Below are 18,615 nucleotides of genomic sequence, written 5' to 3'. Positions count from 1 at the left end.
AGTGAGCCCCTACCCTGAGTCAGGCAATTCACTGGGGCTTTTGACACACTACCTGAAAAAAAAAAAATAAACACACTACCTGGAGTGGGGTGCCTGGGTGGCTCAGTGGTTGAGCACCTGCCTTTGGCTCAGGGCGTGATCCCAAAGTCCCGGGATCGAGTCCCACATCGGGATCCTTGTATGGAGCCTGTTTCTCCCTCTGCCTATGTCTCTGCCTCTCTGTCTCTCATGACTAAATAAATAAAATATTAAAAAAAGTAAACACACTACCTGGAGCACCTGGGTGGCTCAGTTGGTTAAGCATCTGCCTTCAGCTCAGGTCATGATCCCAGGGTCCTGGGATTGAGCCCCACATCAGGCTCCCTGCTCAGCTGGGGGCCTGCTTCTCCCTCTGCTGCTCCCCCTGCTTGTGCATGTGCCCTCTCTCTCTCTAATAAATACAAAAAATCTTGAGAAACAGAGAGGCAGAGACATAGGCAGAGAGAGAAATGGGCTCCATGCAGTGATCCCGATGCGGGACTTCGATCCCGGAACTCCAGGATCACAACCTGACCCAATGGCAGATGCTCAACCACTGAGCCACCCAGGTGCCCCTAAATAAAATCTTTAAAAAAATATCCACACTACCTCATTTAATCGCAACACACATAGGGGGTAAGTTTTATTATCTCAGTTTTAAGGATGACAAGATGACATTCACCCAGAGAGATCAGCTAGCTAGCTACCTCAAAAGTCACAAAGTCACTGAGGAGCAGAGCTGCTGTAAGGACTCGACTGCCACTTGGAAGGCCCAGTTAGGCAAAAACAGGTGGGGGCTGCAAACTACAGGCTCACAGTGGCCGGGGATGAGAAGACAGGAGCAGTGGGAGGAACACATGTATCCTCTAAGGGCGTCAAGGTGCCGATTAGCACTGGGCAAGTAAGCCACGTAGGAATGTGGGTCTCTCTCATGCGGCCAGCATTCTGATTTCTCCGTAGAAGTCCAGATTTTTCCTGAACTATCCCAACTTGTAAATGAGGAGCCAATTGACAACCAACAAAACACCCCTGCGTCTTCCCTTTCATTCCTCTTCCAAAAGCGAACAGGCTCTGAGGTAACCATCCAGCTCTTCGTTGCCATTCCACAGGCGAGAACTGGTCAACTAGGGGTGCGAAGGCAGGGGCTTTGCCGCTGAGGAAGAAACCTTCCGGGAGCCGGTCCTGCCAAGAGGGCAGCTGCCAGGGGCTCTGCGAAGGAATGGGACAAGCATTTGGGTGCAAAGAGGGGGCCCCGGGCGGCCCAGAACGAGGGTCTTGTTGACACGCACGGGTTCTGGAGGAGACAGTTTTCCTTCAATTATGTTATACGCAGAACTGAAACCCAAAGTAAGATACTAGTAATTCACCCCCCCACACACACTCAAACCGCTAGCTGGGTGCTTCAGTTCCCTCAACCAGAAAAGGAGCTAATTAGCACCCGTCGCCAGCACAGCTCACAGGACGGTGGCCAGAGTCCGAAGAAGCGGGTAGAAAAGCGCTTGGGTTAGGATAAGGGGCCAAGCAGGCCTACGTATCGCTACGATGCGAAGGGTCCTGGAGGCCGAAGGCCGCACTACGAGGTAGGAAGCCTAGCGCCTGAGGCCCAGAAGTCGCGGGGGGGCGGTGGCCGGAACCCGAGTCCGCGGCCACGGGACTCGCGGCCCCGGGCGCGTCGGCCCCGCCCACTCCGCCCAGAAGGCGGAAGGTAAGCGACGCTTTTTCGTCGCCGGAGAGGCGCCCCCCCACTTCCGGCGCGCGACCCGGAAGCGGAAGCGAGCTCGTCTCTTTCCCTCTCCGGTGCGCCCAACCTGCGTTGTCGCGGCCGGGAGTGAGCGGAGTGCGAGGGCTCTTGGTAGCGTGCTGTGCGGGGAGCCGAGCTCTGAGATCTCCGAGCGGCCGCGGCCATGGCGGATGTGACCGCCCGTAGCCTGCAGTACGAGTACAAGGCGGTGCGTGTGGACCCGGGGGAGAACACAGGCTGGGGAGCCTGCTGGGGAGCGGGAGGCGGAGGAAGGGAGGTTTAGACTGAAGGCCTGCAGGTGAACCACTAAAGCGGAGAGGAAACCAGATCCAGGCGAAGGTGGGAGTACAGGACGATATGAATAACCCCACTAGGGTCGAGGCGGGCGGGATGGGCTACGCTCTGCTAGGAGTGTTCGTTCTGTCCCTCGGCGCCATACCCGCCCCCTTCTGTGTCACCCCCAGCGTGCCAACACTTTTCCTGGGTGTTGGTTAACCAGCAAGGATGGTTCATGGTTCAGCTGATCGCTCTTCCTGCCTGTGCAGTTGTGTGCACTCTTTCATCTTAAGAAAATCCTTATTCCAATTGCGTTTATCAGCACTTAGTCGCTCCAGTTCTTGCTAAGTTTGATATTATCAGGTGGCATTCCTGTGATGCAGGAAGTGGCCCTACTCCTGTCAGAGGTTTGATAACGTTGTGATCTTTTCAGAACTCGAATCTTGTCCTCCAAGCTGACCGCTCTCTCATTGACCGGACCCGCCGGGATGAACCCACGGGAGAGGTGCTGTCCCTGGTTGGGAAGTTGGAGGGCACCCGGATGGGAGATAAGGCTCAACGGACCAAACCACAGATGCAGGAAGAAAGAAGAGCCAAGTGAGTACAAAGGAGAAAATGATTTTTCTTGAGATCCAAAATCTATCTTTCCTTGAGCATTTGAGCAGCGTTTTTGCTGAAATGTCTGGTGCAAGATGAGACATTAGTGTTAGGGATGGGAAAAACAGAACATGAGATTTAAAAGGTTCTTTGGCCTCAAAAAGTGTACTGAAGTGAGAAAACACTCCTCCCCCCCCCCCTGTTTTTTAAAGATTTTATTCATTTATTTGAGAGAGAGAGATACCACATGAGTGGAAAGAGGGACAGAGGGAGAGGGAGAAGCAGACTCCGCTGAGCAGGGAGTCGGATGGGGGGCTCCATCCCAGGACACTGAGATCATGACTTGAGCAGAAGGCAGACGCCCAATTGACTGAGCCACCCAGGTGCCCAGAAAACAACTTTCATAAAGATCCTATTTATTTATTTGGACAGTGAGAGCAGGGGGAGGAGCAGAGGGAGAGGGACAAGCAGACTCCATGCTGAGCACAAAGCCAGCTTAGGGCTTGATCTCAGGACTCTGAAATCATGACCTGAGACAAAATCAAGAGTTGGATGCTTAACCAACTGAGCCACCCAGACATCTGGAGAAAAGAATTTTTAGATCTTTTTCTAATGTATATGTTTCAGAGAGATTTTAATTTTCTCCACAGGATTTTCAAAACCCTTGCTATTCCCTGTCTCAGTAACTCTTTTTCTTCCATTACAAACTTCCCACTCCTACTTAATTATTACTCTGCTTTTGTCCACTTTGTACTTTGGTTGGTATGGAGTAACATTCAAGCATCTGTAGTATGAAAGAGGGTTTTGTTCTGTTTTGTTTCCTTTTGGGGGCTATATTTTAAAATTTAGAAGATCATTGAACTTTACTTCATCTTTATATTTTGAAATCCCTGACATTTCTGTCTCTTTCTCTTCTCCCACAATGAAGTCCCCAAAATTTGTAGACCCAGGGCACCTGGTGGGTCAGTGGTTGAGTGTCTGCCTTTGGTTTAGGTCGTGATCCCAGGGTTCTGGGATCAAGTCCCTCATCAGACTCCCCACTGGAAGCCTGCTTCTCCCTCTGCCTATGTCTCTGCCTCTCTCTTTGTGTCTCATGAATAAATAAATAAAATCTTAAAAAAATTCATAGACCCAGTTTTGATTATATATATATATATATTTTTTTTTTTAATTTCATTTTTAAGTAATCTCTGCACCCAACATGGGGCTTGAACCTGCAACCCCAAGATCAAGAGTCACATGCTGTATCAACTGAGCCAGCCAGGCACCCCTTGATTAGTTATATTTGAAATGAGTTAATATATCATTGGTTCTCCACTTTGCAGAGTAGGGCTTCCTTTCCAAGTTTGTTATTTGTTGGGAATCAATGGCTGTAGATTCTTTTGGAGTCTTAGTTTCTCTGGCTAGAAAAAGAAAATATGTGTGAGAATGGCAACTCAAAATTTGTTTATATAGTGTTGTCATGCTAAGTAAAAAGCGTTGTCCTTTTACAAATGAGTGAGGAGGCTGTCTCATTGCAACATTTAGAGCATCTAGTGAGAGAATCACGAAGGATTCCCTTCCTGTTACTGTGTTCCCATAAAGATGGCCATATGGGAATTATTGAGGTACAGATTCACGTTTTTAAATATTATCTATGTACCATGAAGCGAGGAGAGGAGGGTAGGCTTGATTTAGTTTTGCCTTTTGAGGGAGTAGGTTTTGCCTCTTAAACATCATGTGTCCTTTAGGCGAAGAAAGCGTGATGAGGACCGACATGACATTAATAAGATGAAGGGTTATACTCTGCTGTCTGAGGGCATCGATGAGATGGTGGGCATCATCTATAAGCCCAAGACTAAAGAGACCCGAGAGACCTATGAGGTGCTGCTCAGCTTCATCCAGGCTGCCCTTGGGGACCAGGTGAGGAAGCCAGAGGGTGAAGCTGTGTTTTGGGGACAGGAGAGAGTCACAACTGGGAGGTACCAGAAGAATCTTGTCCATGAATTTTCCTGTGTGGGCCATAGCAGTTTGTAGAAGTGGCTGTATTTACTGAACACTCAGGTGATGTGGAGTAGTGTTTTACATGCTTTCCCTTTCACTCCTTACATTAGCTCTATGACTAGGTATTGTTTTGTTCCTTTTCCATTTTACAGATGAGAGATATGAGGCAAAGAATAGATAAGTAATTTTCCCAAATCACAGAGGTAGTGTTTGGCATGGGCCACCATATGAGCCTGGGTGTTCTGTATCTGGAATCATAATCTTGCCCATTACACATATGTGATTAGATTAAGGGCCTTTATGAGTATCAGAGGCTCTGGTGAGGACGAAGAATTACCTAAAGTTTGGTGGGCTAGAGGATCGCTGAGGAGTGTCTCTCTTGCCTGGAGAAATGCACCAGACTGTTGTAGAAGCCAGGTCCTACTTCCTAGGACCACCTGTCTAATCTTTAAAAACACATGGGTCTTCTTACAGTTGTGACGTTTTTTAGTTAATAGTAATGAAAATGATCAGAACCGGGTGGTCAGGTTTTAAAGAAGTGTGGCTCTTTACATTGTATTGTTACATAAATCTGGCCAGTGATGTTCTGTGGCTTGTTCTAAACTTTTTTTTTGGCCACCAGCCCCGTGATATTCTTTGTGGGGCAGCTGATGAAGTTCTAGCTGTCCTCAAGAATGAAAAACTTCGAGACAAGGAAAGAAGAAAGGAGATTGACCTGCTGTTGGGTCAGACAGATGATACCAGATACCATGTGCTAGTGAACTTGGGCAAAAAGATCACAGACTACGGCGGAGATAAGGAAATCCAGAATATGGGTAACTGACGTATTTATGTCCGTATCATGTTAAATGGTTGCTTTTGATCTCTAAACTTGATCTTCAAGCCTCAGTCGTTAAGACTTCTCAATGTGTCCATGAGTTCCCATAACCTGTTTGGTGTTTGAGGAGTTGTGATCAGTGCATCAGAGTCCTTGGATGACAGCAGCTATTTCTTATTCTTAAGACCATTTGTATAGAACCCAGGGGAAAACTTGGGCAGAACCTGTGTGGGGCAGGGTTGGGGGGATAATCAGGTGGTTGAGCAAGGAGCACAGGGCCGTGTCCAGGGTTGGCATTTTGGAGAAGGCTTCAGCAATGGCAGTGCAGATGACTCTTGCGTTGTCTTCGCCTGTGGGTCCTCAGACCATAGAGCTATGCTCTATGTCAGGCAGTTGGGAAGGAATTACCTCCATAGTGCCTTATTTCACTAATTTACTTTTGTCTTTTTCTAATCCCTATTGCTGCAGATGACAACATTGATGAGACATACGGTGTGAATGTTCAGTTTGAGTCTGATGAGGAGGTGGGTGATAAAGCAAACAGACCCAGTCTATTTTTGTTTTTTGAAATCTTTAAGGTGAGGGGAGCACTGTGATGTAAAGAAGCTGTCTAGCTTAGGCCAGATAAATTTTATGGTGTTGTACGGGTGTCAACCTTAGCGATAAATGTTATTTTGCTAAAAATTTGCTATGGTTATCTTTAGGGATTTATTTATTTATTTTTTTAAATGATGTTTTGTGGGTGCTATACAACTGAATGCTTTTGCATTCAGTCTGATATCTTTACCTATTTTTTTTTAAGATTTTATTTATTCATGAGAGAGAGAGAGAGGCAGAGATACAGGCAGAGGGAGAAGCAGGCCCCATGCAGGGACCCCAATGCGGGACCGATCCCGGGACTCCAGGATCACGCCCTAAGTCAAAGGCAGATGCTCAACTGCTGAGCCACCCAGGCGTCCCTCTTTAGGGATTTATAAAGCAAATTTATACTTGTAAATGGAAACATATAATAATTTAAAACAATCCAAGTGGATCACCAAAAAGACAAAAAGTACAGGATCTACCTTCATTGATGGTGTATGCCACCATGTTTTACTGCATTTTATTTTATTTATTTATTTTGTTTTGTTTTACTTCATTTTAATCTTATTGTAAGAATTTTCCACTTTTTAGTACTCTCTCCTGTTGCCAGTTTCTTTCTTTCTTTCTTTTTTTTTTTTTTTTTAAGATTTTATTTATTTATTCATGAGAGACACACAGAGAGAGAGAGAGAGAGAGAGAGAGAGGCAGAGACACAGGCAGAGGGAGAAGCAGGCTCCACGCAGGGAGCCCGATGTGGGACTCTATCCCAGGACTCCAGGGTCATGCCCTGGGCCGAAGGCAGGCACTAAACCATCGAGCCACCCAGGGATCCCCTATCGCCAGTTTCAAAACATGCACATTTGCCCAAGAGAATGGGCATATTTTGTACATGGTTGTCTAAGTAATAGTTGCAGCAGCCACTGAGGTTTAGCACCTCACCAGAATTCTTGAATATAACTAAATAGGATGTGAAAATTTTTCAGAGTTGCCTTAGAGTTCTCAGTGGGTGAGTTTGGCTCAGGTAAAGTGCTGGCCTCGAAATCTCATATACTAAGACAGAAAGCAGGAGTAGCAAAAGACAGTCAGGGGAGACTCCTCCCTCCCCTCTGCCCCCCTCCCCCAACTGGGAGCACTGAGATCTGAGTTTTAGTCCTGTGTTTCAGGCAGGTCATTTTGCTTGTTTCTCTCATCTACTAAATAAGATGCCTGAAGTTGATAACTACTAAGCCGCTTTCTGCAGTGGAGTTAATAGGATTTTTTTTAAAGATTTATTTATTTTATAGAGGGAGAGGGGGAGAGAATCTCAAGCAGACCCCACACTGAGCAAGGAACCTGACACGGGGCTCAATCCCAAGACCCCGAGAGTTGGGTCTTTGGTGATTGACTGCACCAGCTGGGTGCCCCAATAGGATTTTTTTTTTTAAGAGTTTCTTTTTACATAATCTCTGCACCCACCAAGGGGTTGAACTCACAACTGTGAGATCAAGAGTTGCATGCTCTACCCACTGAGCCAGCCAGATGCTCCAGGTTTGTTGCTACTTTAAATCATAAAATCCTATTAATTAGGGGGGGCCTGGCTGGCTCAGTCGATAGAGCATTTGACTCTTGATCTTGAAGTTGTAAGTTTGAGCCCCACGTTGGGTGCAGATTACTTAAAAATAAAATATTAAAAAAAAAAAAAAGGCACCAAACTATAGAAGAGTGCTTTGCTTATAGTATTCATTCATTTATCCAATGCTTTCTAATTAAATACCTGTTTGTAATAATGACCCTGTGCTAAGTCTTGATACAGTGTGAGTGAATGTGTGAGTAGAGACAGTGGAAAGCAAGCTAAGTGGTGTCTACATCTCTGGATCACCATGTGTTTTCCCAAACAGGGTTTCTGTATTGCTCTTCTCTCCTGCTAGCTGATAGCTCTGTTTTATCATTTATCAATTGTACACATATGAGAGAGACTGTGATCCAGTTGGTTGTCATTGTGGCAGCCTAAGAGGAGAAGCAGAAGAGAGAGTAAAAGCATCTAATGAATACTTGCCAAGTGGACTTAGAGTAATGAGGTCATTTATTACATGTACTCTGGATCTGTTGGTCTCCCTACCACCAGTACCAATAAGCTGTTGGTCCAGTAAGCTGTTGGTCTCCCCACCACCAGTACCAGAGCCATTGCTCTAACCATGGAACTAATTTTAAGGGACTCAGGGGAGAGGTTCTGTGTTGATGTTAGGATCACCTCCAAATCATGAGCTGGGGTTGGGTTGTTTCTGTAGGAAGGTGATGAAGATGTGTATGGGGAAGTTCGAGAAGAGGCATCTGATGATGACATGGAAGGGGATGAGGCTGTTGTGCGCTGCACTCTTTCGGCTAATGTAAGTACAGCTTGTTCTCGCCCATTGCTGCAAGGCTAGGGGATTTCTGGGTGTAGCATTTGTTTTCTCCTGCATAGGTCCTGTTGCATATTACTGAGCTGGCCTTTAATAGGAGTCATTAGACATTCAGCGTCTTGATTTTCTTACGATTTCAATCACTCATTTTCCTTCCCAAAGGCATGTGTTGAAATGTTAGTTTGGTATGCTCCTGAATTTATTATAAGGGTTTTTTAAATTCTGGAAAGTCCTCAAAGACTGGTAGACTTCGGTGGCAAGGGGAACTCTGTTGCAGGGTGATGAGTAAGCAGTTGGGGCCAATGGAGATGTGGCGTAAGCTAAGTACCTGGTTACTTCTGTAGCTTGTGGCCTCAGGGGAACTGATGAGTTCCAAGAAGAAGGATTTGCACCCTCGGGATATTGATGCATTTTGGCTACAGCGGCAGCTCAGTCGCTTCTATGATGATGCCATTGTGTCACAGAAGAAGGCAGATGAAGTGTTGGAGATTCTGAAGGTATGGCCAAGATGTTTTGTGTTCATCATATGTATCTTAGCAGTGGGGACAGCGTATGAAGCAGATGGCTGCATCCTTAATCATGGCATTACCTTCTCTCTGTAGACAGCCAGTGATGATCGGGAATGTGAAAACCAGCTGGTTCTGCTCCTTGGTTTCAACACTTTCGATTTTATTAAAGTGTTGCGACAGCACAGGATGATGAGTGAGTATATAGTCCCTTTGGGAGCTCATTTGTGGTATATGTGCTTGCTTGTATGTTGGGGACTCATTTTTATAGCTTCAGTGCCTGTTTTAGTGAGCTTGCTTTCTACACAAACCCCCTCCTTTTCATCTTCCCCTTCTTTTGCTGTTGTTAGTTTTATATTGCACCTTACTGGCCAGTGCACAGAGTGAGGCAGAAAAGGAAAGGATCATGGGAAAGATGGAAGCTGATCCAGAGCTCTCCAAGTTCCTCTACCAGCTCCATGAGACTGAGAAGGAGGATCTGATCCGGGTAAGGGCTGGGTTAGTTTATCTGTCTGATTCCCGAACTAGAATATTTGCTTTGGAAAAGAGACACCAGTTGTAAGAGTATAGCGTTGAGGCACTTGGGTGGCTCGGTTGAGTGTCCGACTCTTGATTTCAGCTCAGGTCATGATCCCCAGATTCGTGAGATTGAACTCCATGTCAGGCTCTAAACTGAGTATGGAGTCTGCTTGGGATTCTCTCTCTTCCTTGTCCCTCTCCCAATCATGCGCACTCTTGCCCTTTCTTAAGAAAATTGTAGCATAAAGCTGAATTCATAGAAGTGAAGGTTTGAAGAAGTAAAGTATTTCTCTGAATTCTTTGAGGTTTGTCCCTAGTACAGATTAGAGTTAACACGCTCAGAGTGATGTGGTCAAGAGACTGCTAGCCTGTTGCTGTCTTCACCAGCACCATGGGCCCATCAAATGGGCCCTTGACACAATAAGTAATGGTATGTACTGAAAATGCAGGGATAGAACACATATGTTGGCTGAACATAGAACCTACACTTCTACCCTTAGGGTTAGCCCTTGGTGCTGAATTGTTGAACATCTACTTTTGAAATCCCTGTGCTATGCATTGTCCTCTTTTTTCTTTTTTAAGAGGAAAGCTTTTTTTTTTTAAGATTTTATTCATTTGAGAGAATATGTATACATGTGGGGGGAGGGGCAGAGGGAGAAGGACAAGAGACTCCCTGCTGAGCGGGGAGCTTGATGCAGGCCCCTGTCTCAGGAACCTGAGACCATGACTTGACCCAAAGTCAGATGCCTAACTGACTGAGCCAGCCAGGTGCCCCTGCATTGCCCCTTTATTTTTTTTATTTTAATTAAAAAAAAAAGGGATCCCTGGGTGGCGCAGCGGTTTGGCGCCTGCCTTTGGCCCAGGGCGCGATCCCGGAGACCCGGGATTGAATCCCACGTTGGGCTCCCGGTGCATGGAGCCTGCTTCTTCCTCTGCCTGTGTCTCTGCCTCTCTCTCTCTCTCTGTGACTATCATAAATAAATAATAAAAAAAAAATTTATTAATGAGAGACACACAGAGAGAGGCAGAGACACAGGCAGAGGGAGAAGCAGGCTCCATGCAAGGAGCCTGTTGTGGGGCTCGAACCTGGGAATCCGGGATCACGCCCTGATCCAAAGGCAGGCGCTTAACTGCTGAGCCACTCAGGTGTCCCCGTTGCCCCTTTAAAACTGCTTGCTTCCATCATTCTGGTGGTCCCGATGGCAGATGTCTGAACATAAAGGACAGTCTTTCTAGTTTGGGACTTACTGGTTAGCACCCATGAGTCAAGCTTAGTTAAGCAGAGACCAAAAGGGACCAGAACCTGCAATGGCGATGGATTGTTATTCTTTGGGCCTTTCTCTGTTACAGGAGGAAAGGTCCCGGAGAGAGCGAGTGCGTCAGTCCCGGATGGACACAGACTTGGAAACCATGGATCTGGACCAGGGTGGAGAGGTAGGTCTTGGGGTCATTTCCAAGGTGGTACTAGATGGAAAAAGCTCATTTGTTCACCTTGCTCACTTTGGGTTTTTGTTTTTCATACTCCTAGGCACTGGCTCCACGGCAGGTTCTGGACTTGGAGGACCTGGTTTTTACCCAGGGGAGCCACTTCATGGCCAATAAACGTTGTCAGCTCCCTGATGGGTCCTTCCGGCGCCAGCGCAAGGGCTATGAAGAGGTGCATGTGCCTGCTCTGAAGCCCAAGCCCTTTGGTTCTGAAGAAGTGAGTGAATTGCTTTTCTCCGTTTTCTTTGTTTTCACTTCTCTTCCAGTTTGGATTTCAACCCATTGGCCAAAATGTGATCTTGCTTCATAGTTTTTCCCTGATGTGGAAGCTGTTTCAGAGTTTTCCCACTTTGTGAGCCCAGGGGACAGTGGAGAGTGACACAAGGAGGGTGCCAGGAAGTGCAGTCCTGGCTGTCCCACAAAAACAGCTTGCTCAAGGATGCTGCCAGCAGAATGTGAATGGCGTTTTTCTCTCTCTCGTTCATTCATTCATTTTTAAAGATTTTATTTATTTATTCATGAGAGACACAGAAGGAGAGAGGCAGAGAGAGAAGCAGGCTCCATGCAGGGAGCCCAATGTGGGACTCGATCCTGGAACTCCAGGATCATGCCCCGAGCTGAAGGCAGTCGCTCAACCGCTGAGCCACCCAGGCATCCTTGTTTCTCTCTTTTAGCAACTGCTTCCAGTGGAGAAGCTCCCGAAGTATGCCCAGGCTGGATTTGAGGGCTTCAAAACATTAAATCGGATCCAGAGTAAACTCTACCGTGCTGCTCTGGAGACAGATGAGAATCTGCTGCTGTGCGCCCCTACTGTAAGCACTGCCCTGGCTGCTTTGTTCTTGTGGAAAGTGGTGTATGTTTTTGGTGGCAAGATTGTTCATCTTCACCCATATGCTACCCCCTGCCCCCCCACCGGAGTTCTTTCTTTGATGGAAGAGATGTTAAATGGTAGGATAAATTTCCCAGGACATGCTCTAGTGTCTGTTTTGGTGATAAGCCTGTGGTAGTGAGGGCAGGTAAGCAGACCTTTTCATCCTCAACTTCTGTCTTAGGGTGCAGGAAAGACCAACGTGGCCCTGATGTGCATGCTCCGAGAGATAGGGAAGCACATTAACATGGATGGCACCATCAACGTGGATGACTTCAAGATTATCTACATTGCTCCCATGCGGTCTCTAGTGCAGGAGATGGTGGGCAGTTTTGGAAAGGTAAGGGGTAGAGAGATACTGGGAGTGGGGGTTAGATCATTCCTGGGATGCCTCATCCAGTGGTTTTCTTCCACTTCAAGGTGGAACTTGACCCGAGTTCAGAGTGTTACTGGAGCAAGAATGTCTTGCACCTGTCTTGGACTTTTACAAGGATTTAGCATCTTTTTTTAATTCTTTCCATAGCAGTATTCTGTAGTTGTAATCATTGATGTTATGAAGAATTTATGAAACACTCACAAGGTGTGGTTGATAATAGATCTGGTGGTATTATTCCAGGTCCTGTTATCTACAGGTTTCCATTCCCCCTTGTGTGCAGAAGTCCCAGACATCCTCTGTCTGCTTCATTTGCCTTAGTGTGAACTTGATGTGTTTTAGATATATGCGCTTGTATGATCAATCTAATTTGTTTGATATTTCTCTGTTGGGTTGATACCTCCTTCCAGTATCCTACTCTGAGACTTCCCAAAGTGCGATAGCAAGGCCCCTTTGCAGTGTTTTTGATTGATCTGCCTCTCCTTCACCTAGCGCCTGGCCACCTATGGCATCACTGTTGCAGAATTGACTGGTGACCACCAGCTGTGCAAGGAGGAGATCAGCGCCACTCAGATCATCGTTTGCACCCCCGAGAAGTGGGACATCATTACCCGCAAGGGTGGGGAGCGCACATACACCCAGCTTGTACGGCTTATCATTCTGGTGAGCAGGGAGTACTTGGGGACATAGAGGCCAGGCCTGGTTGAGAAGGGTTTGCTGGAATTTTTGTTTGTTTTTTTAAAGATTTATTTATTAGAGAGCAAGTGACGGGAGGAGGGGGGTGTTGGGGGTGAGTTGGGGGGAGGCAGGGGGCAGATGGAGAGAATCCATACACTCTTCACTGAGTGTGGAGCCTGCCATGGGGCCTGATCTCACCACATTCCCTGAGATCATGACCTGAGTCATCCACATGCCCCTGGTTTGCTGGCTTTTATTGGTGACCATTTTTTCAGTGCTCTCCTCCAGTCACTAGCCTGTATAATGACAGCCGTTTTCAGCATTGCTGTAATGATTAAATGAGAATCTGCATCTAATTGAAATAGTTCTGAGGAGGTGCATGGTGTTTTCCACATTTCTTGCTCTTCATAGCTTTTTTTTTTTTTTAAATATCTGAAATATTTTAAAACAAATGTAAACAGACATAACTAATTGTGTCTTCCCAGGACATTAAAGGGCTTTTTTTTTTTTTTTTTTTTTTTTAATTATTAAAGGGCTTTATAAATAAATAATCCATTCTCAGACAGAGTGAGTTAAGGAATCAGGATATTGTGTTCCATACATGCAGAAGCACCCAGGCAAAAATGACTTTGAGTCTGAGTGTAGTTTCTTTAAGTTGTCTAGAGAACAGGACGGAGGTCTTGTATGTAGATTTTTAGTATCCTAGAGCAGGAGTTGGCAATCTGCAGCTACTGGTTTTGGACTATAGCCATACCCATTTATTTATGTATTGGTTACAGTTGCTTTTGTGCTGCAGTTACAGAAGTAAGTACAGTGGACTGTTGAACAACACAGGCTTGAACTCCATGGGTCCACTTATATATGGATTTTTAAAAAATAAATATAGTGCCATACTGTAAACGTGTTATTCATACTTTTTTTTTTTTTAAGATTTTATTTTTTCAATCATGAGAGACACAGAGAGGGAGGCAGAGACACAGGCAGAGGGAGAAGCAGGCTCCATGCAGGGAGCCTGACATGGGACTCGATCCCAGGTCTCCAGGATTTGCCCTAGGCTGAAGGCGGCATTAAACCTCTGAGCCACCGGGGCTGCCCATATTTATACTTTTATACTTCTAATAACATTATTTTAGTTTACTTTATTGTAAGAATACAAGTATATAATATGTATATGGAATGTGTGTTTGCCAACTGTTTATGTTATTGTAAGACTTCTGGTAAAGAGTAGGCTATTTGTAGTTAAGTTTTGGGAGAATTGAAGTTATAAGCAGATCCTCGACTATGTAGGACACCCCTAACTCCTGCATTGTACAGGGGTCAGTTCTATTTGTAGCAGAGACTGTATGGCCCACAATCCTAAAATACTGATTGTCTGGCCCCCCCCCCTTTTTTTTAAGGTTTATTTACTCAAGAGAGACACAGAGGGGGCAGAGACATAGGAAGAGGGAGAAGCAGGCTCCCTGCAGGGAGCCTGATGCAGGACTTGATCCCAGGACCTCGGGATCACAACCTGAGCGAAAGGCTGAACCACTGAGCCACCCAGGTGTCCCTGATTGGCCCTTTATGAAGTTTGCCAACCCTTGCTTTGGAGCCTCACTATTCAAAGTCTTTTATAAGTGCAGAGTCCCTGGCCCCATCCCACACCTACTGAAATATAATCTTTTTATTGATTTATTTTAAGATATTAATTAATTGATTTATTGAGAAAGAGTGTGAGCCAGGGTAGGGGCAGAGGGAGAGAGAGAGAATCTCAGACTCCACACTGAGTGCAGAGCCCCACGTTGGGCTTGATCTCTGGACCCTGAGCTCATGACCTCAGCTGGAATCAAGAATTTGGTGCTTAACTAAGCTACTCAGGTACCCCACAATCTGCTTTTTAGTAAGATCCCATGCTGCATACTGAAATTTAAGAAGCATTACCTTAGGATATGCGAGCTCATCATTTGATTCATGATATCTTTTGCAAGTACAAAGTAGTAAGGATAACTGCCCAGAGGTGAAACCTTCTTTGATATAAATATGATCTGCCTAGAAGCTTCATTTTTATTTTTTTTATTTTTATTTATTTATTTATTTTTTTTAAAGATTTATTTTTATTTATTTATGATAGTCACAGAGAGAGAGAGGCAGAGACACAGGCAGAGGAAGAAGCAGGCTCCATGCACCGGGAGCCGGACGTGGGATTCGATCCCGGGTTTCCAGGATCGTGCCCTGGGCCAAAGGCAGGTGCCAAACCGCTGCGCCACCCAGGGATCCCAGAAGCTTCATTTTTAGTAAAGAAATGTCTTTTTTTTTTTTTTTTTTTGTAAGATTTTATTTATTCATGAAAGACATAGAGGCAAAGACGCAGGTAGAGTGAGGCTCCCTGTGGGGAGCCTGATAAGGGACTTGATCCCAGGACCCTGGAATCACAACCCAAGCCAAAGGCAGATGCTCAGCCACTGAGCTACCCAAGAAATTTGTCTTTGAGTGAAGTGATGAACTCATTTACCTGAAGTATTAGATTTTCTTGCCATTAAGCATATGTTTCACTAAATTAGCAATGAAGCTCTCAGTGGTCACAGGAGAATATTTTCCAGGGTATTTCACAGTGAATGTTGTCCCACCCTTTGGGTTTCTCTTGCCTGCTCTTTTCTTCTTTATTTGGTATATGAGGTATATACCACAAAATGGGACTATTTTCAGGAAAGAGGACCACATTTTTCTAGTCCTGGAGATAATTTGTGGCCCCTTCATTCCTTAGGATGAAATCCATCTCCTCCACGATGACAGAGGTCCTGTCTTAGAAGCTTTGGTGGCCAGGGCCATCCGAAACATTGAGATGACTCAGGAGGATGTCCGACTCATTGGTCTAAGTGCTACCCTCCCCAACTATGAAGACGTGGCTACCTTCCTGCGTGTGGATCCTGCCAAGGGCCTCTTTTACTTCGACAATAGGTATGAGAGAAGATGGGAGAAATTTAACCAGGGTGACCTTACTGCTGCCCTATCCCCCTTTCAGGGAGCTTTTTTGGATTGGGTATTAGAAGGGTCTTTGGTTTCTTTCCTTTCCTCTCCTTTCCTTCCCCTTCCCCTTCCCCTTCCCTTTCCCTTTCCCTTCCCTCTCCCTCTCCCTCTCCCTCTCCCTCTCCCTCTCCCTCTCCCTCTCCCTCTCCCTCTTCCTCTCCCTCTCCCTCTCCCTCCCTTCCTTTTTCTTTCTTTTCCAAGTCCCGTATTGGGCTCCCTGCGAGGAGCCTGCTTCTCCCTCTGCTTATGTCTCTGCCTCTCTCAGCCTATATCTTTCATGAATAAATAAGATTTATTAAAGATTTCTTTAAAAAAAAGATTTTATTTACTCATGAGAGAGAGAGAGAGAGAGGCAGAGACACAGGCAGAGGGAGAAGCAGGCTCCATGCAGGGAGCCCGATATGGGACTTGATCCTGGGACTCCAGGATCATGCCTTGGGCCGAAGGCAGGTGCTAAACCACTGAGCCACACAGGTGTCCCGGTCTTTGAGTTTTGATGTGATGTGAATCTAGAAAGGAATGTCATTCCTGGGCAGCAAATATGACTGTTTATTTCCTCAGTATTCTATGCTAGAAGCCTAATATTTTTAACTGTTGAACTTCTAGCTTCCGCCCAGTGCCCCTGGAACAGACTTATGTGGGTATCACAGAGAAAAAAGCTATCAAGCGTTTCCAGATCATGAATGAAATAGTCTATGAGAAGATTATGGAACATGCTGGAAAAAATCAGGTCTGTCAATGGTTTCTTGTTGAACTCTGTTCTTGACTTTTTGTAGTGTTTTGTTTTTAAAGATTTTATTTATTTATTCATGAGAGACAGAGACACAGGCAGAGGGAGAAGCAGGCTCCATGCAGGGAGACTGATGTGGGTCTCGATCCCGGATCCTGGGATCACGCCCTGAGCCGAAGGCAGACGCTCAACTGCTGAGCCACCCAGCTGTTCTTGACTTTTTGAGTTATAATCAGGCAATATCGACAAAAATAAAAAAGAGAAGATACAACACAGATCACCAGTATTAGGAATGAAATGGGATATTACAGTAGAATCTGTATCCAGGGGAAGGATAATAAAGGAATACTATGAAAAACTTCACACGTAAGTTTGCCAACCTAGGAGAAGAAATGGGCCAGTTCCTCAAAAAGCACCATCTACTAAAACTCAGTCTAGATGAAATAGATAACCTGAATAGTCTCATAACCACTAAAGGAAATTGAGTTTGTAATTTAAAAACTCCCAAAAATGAAATCCCCAGGTGTGGATAATCAGTCCGTCTCTCTACATTATCAGGGGTCCTCCTATAAAAGATTTGGGTGGTTGACACTAGAAATGTAACCCGTGAAAATACAGATGAAAATTAAAAACTAGTGAAAGAGGGCATTTTACTAGAAAATATGGTAACAATTTTTTAATCGAACACTGTTAAGTTCACCAAGACAAAAACTAAGGAAAAGTGAAAGGTGTATAGATTTTTGTCTGATAAAAAGCATTTGCATTTAAATAAAGAGACAAATCTTTTCTTGGCACTAAATACTTGAATGACTTTCCTACCAAATGGAGACTTACTTTCTCAGTCCTTTTATAAAGGCCAGTGCCCATCATTTAATACAACATTTCAGCTGTTAATTTACAGGCATATTCCTCAGGTGGCTTAGAATTGTGTCAGGTGCCTAAACACAAATTCGCAATGGAGATTCCTGAATTTGCATCCTTATTATATTTAAACTTGGTTTCAAAGGTAGAGTACTTAGAGCTTACTTTCCCAGCTATGGGACTCTGCCACTGTGCTTTGTGGTTTTGCTTACATAAGGTCTTGCCAGCTTCTGAATCAATATACATTCCTGCCATTGCTCTTCTTCTAGACCTCGGTTTCTCACCATCCAGTAGTGTAGCCGCTGCTTCCTGTTATTGGTACCTCAGAGCCATAGAAGTGACTGTGGTAGCTGTGTCTCTTGACCGCGGCAAACTGGTTTTTCCTTAGGTGCTGGTTTTTGTCCACTCCCGGAAGGAGACTGGGAAGACGGCCAGGGCCATCCGTGACATGTGCCTGGAGAAGGACACTCTGGGTCTGTTCCTGAGAGAGGGCTCAGCCTCCACAGAAGTTCTTCGGACAGAAGCTGAGCAGTGCAAGGTGAGGAGCAACTGGCCCAGTTCTCTGTTAACTACCTGGTAACTGGTTTAATCCAAGGTAGTCCATACAGTTCTCGACTGCATCATGATGGTACTGTTTCAGACAGGTTAAGACTGAATGGCTAGGTGTGGTTATGTGGATTCAGTAAGGGGCAGGGTCTCATGTGAAGAGATCTACTTAGTCTCCATAGAGTTCCTACAGTGAAGCTCACCTAATCATCTGTTCTTTTTCTGTTCCACAGAACCTGGAGCTGAAGGATCTTCTGCCGTATGGCTTTGCTATTCATCATGCAGGCATGACCAGAGTTGACCGGACACTTGTAGAGGATCTTTTTGCTGATAAACACATTCAGGTGAGGGGGAGTAAAATGTAGGCTTTAGAAGACCTGCCTGTCAAATGCCAGATGTTTGTGCCAGTACTTTGTTTGTGGCTCAGGGAAACCAGGTCATAAGGTTGTGGTAGTACAGTGGATACAATGTTGTGCCACGTCTTCCAGGTCTTTACCTACTGCGTGAAGGAAGGTGAGTGATTTGAGAAAAGTGTCTAAGCATAACAAAGGAGGCATGTTAGTGACTGCAGGTACCTCCAAGCAGGCCTTGTAAGATTGGGACCTTGTTTTCTGTCTCAGGATAGGGTGTATTATTAATTGTCTAGTA

General features: G+C 45.5%; 1 protein-coding gene across 1 annotated transcript in view; it reads left to right on the top strand.

Annotated features, from left to right (window-relative positions):
- The first annotated feature begins 1,794 nt into the window (after window positions 1-1,794).
- Window positions 1,795-18,615, top strand: part of SNRNP200 (small nuclear ribonucleoprotein U5 subunit 200) — a 32,664-nt gene continuing 15,843 nt past the window's right edge. The window contains exons 1-18 of the mRNA XM_041756047.1: window positions 1,795-1,967; window positions 2,469-2,632; window positions 4,363-4,534; window positions 5,238-5,430; window positions 5,901-5,956; window positions 8,282-8,380; window positions 8,740-8,892; window positions 8,998-9,097; window positions 9,252-9,388; window positions 10,771-10,854; window positions 10,949-11,122; window positions 11,580-11,717; window positions 11,958-12,113; window positions 12,639-12,809; window positions 15,568-15,761; window positions 16,437-16,560; window positions 17,810-17,959; window positions 18,201-18,311. Coding sequence (XP_041611981.1) covers window positions 1,923-1,967; window positions 2,469-2,632; window positions 4,363-4,534; window positions 5,238-5,430; window positions 5,901-5,956; window positions 8,282-8,380; window positions 8,740-8,892; window positions 8,998-9,097; window positions 9,252-9,388; window positions 10,771-10,854; window positions 10,949-11,122; window positions 11,580-11,717; window positions 11,958-12,113; window positions 12,639-12,809; window positions 15,568-15,761; window positions 16,437-16,560; window positions 17,810-17,959; window positions 18,201-18,311 — 2,421 coding nt within the window. The 5' untranslated portion in view covers window positions 1,795-1,922. The remainder of the gene's footprint in view (window positions 1,968-2,468; window positions 2,633-4,362; window positions 4,535-5,237; window positions 5,431-5,900; window positions 5,957-8,281; window positions 8,381-8,739; window positions 8,893-8,997; window positions 9,098-9,251; window positions 9,389-10,770; window positions 10,855-10,948; window positions 11,123-11,579; window positions 11,718-11,957; window positions 12,114-12,638; window positions 12,810-15,567; window positions 15,762-16,436; window positions 16,561-17,809; window positions 17,960-18,200; window positions 18,312-18,615) is intronic.

This window comes from Vulpes lagopus, chromosome 5 (assembly GCF_018345385.1).
Source record: "Vulpes lagopus strain Blue_001 chromosome 5, ASM1834538v1, whole genome shotgun sequence".
NCBI lineage: Eukaryota > Metazoa > Chordata > Mammalia > Carnivora > Canidae > Vulpes > Vulpes lagopus.
This window is presented reverse-complemented; position numbering and strand designations above follow the sequence as displayed.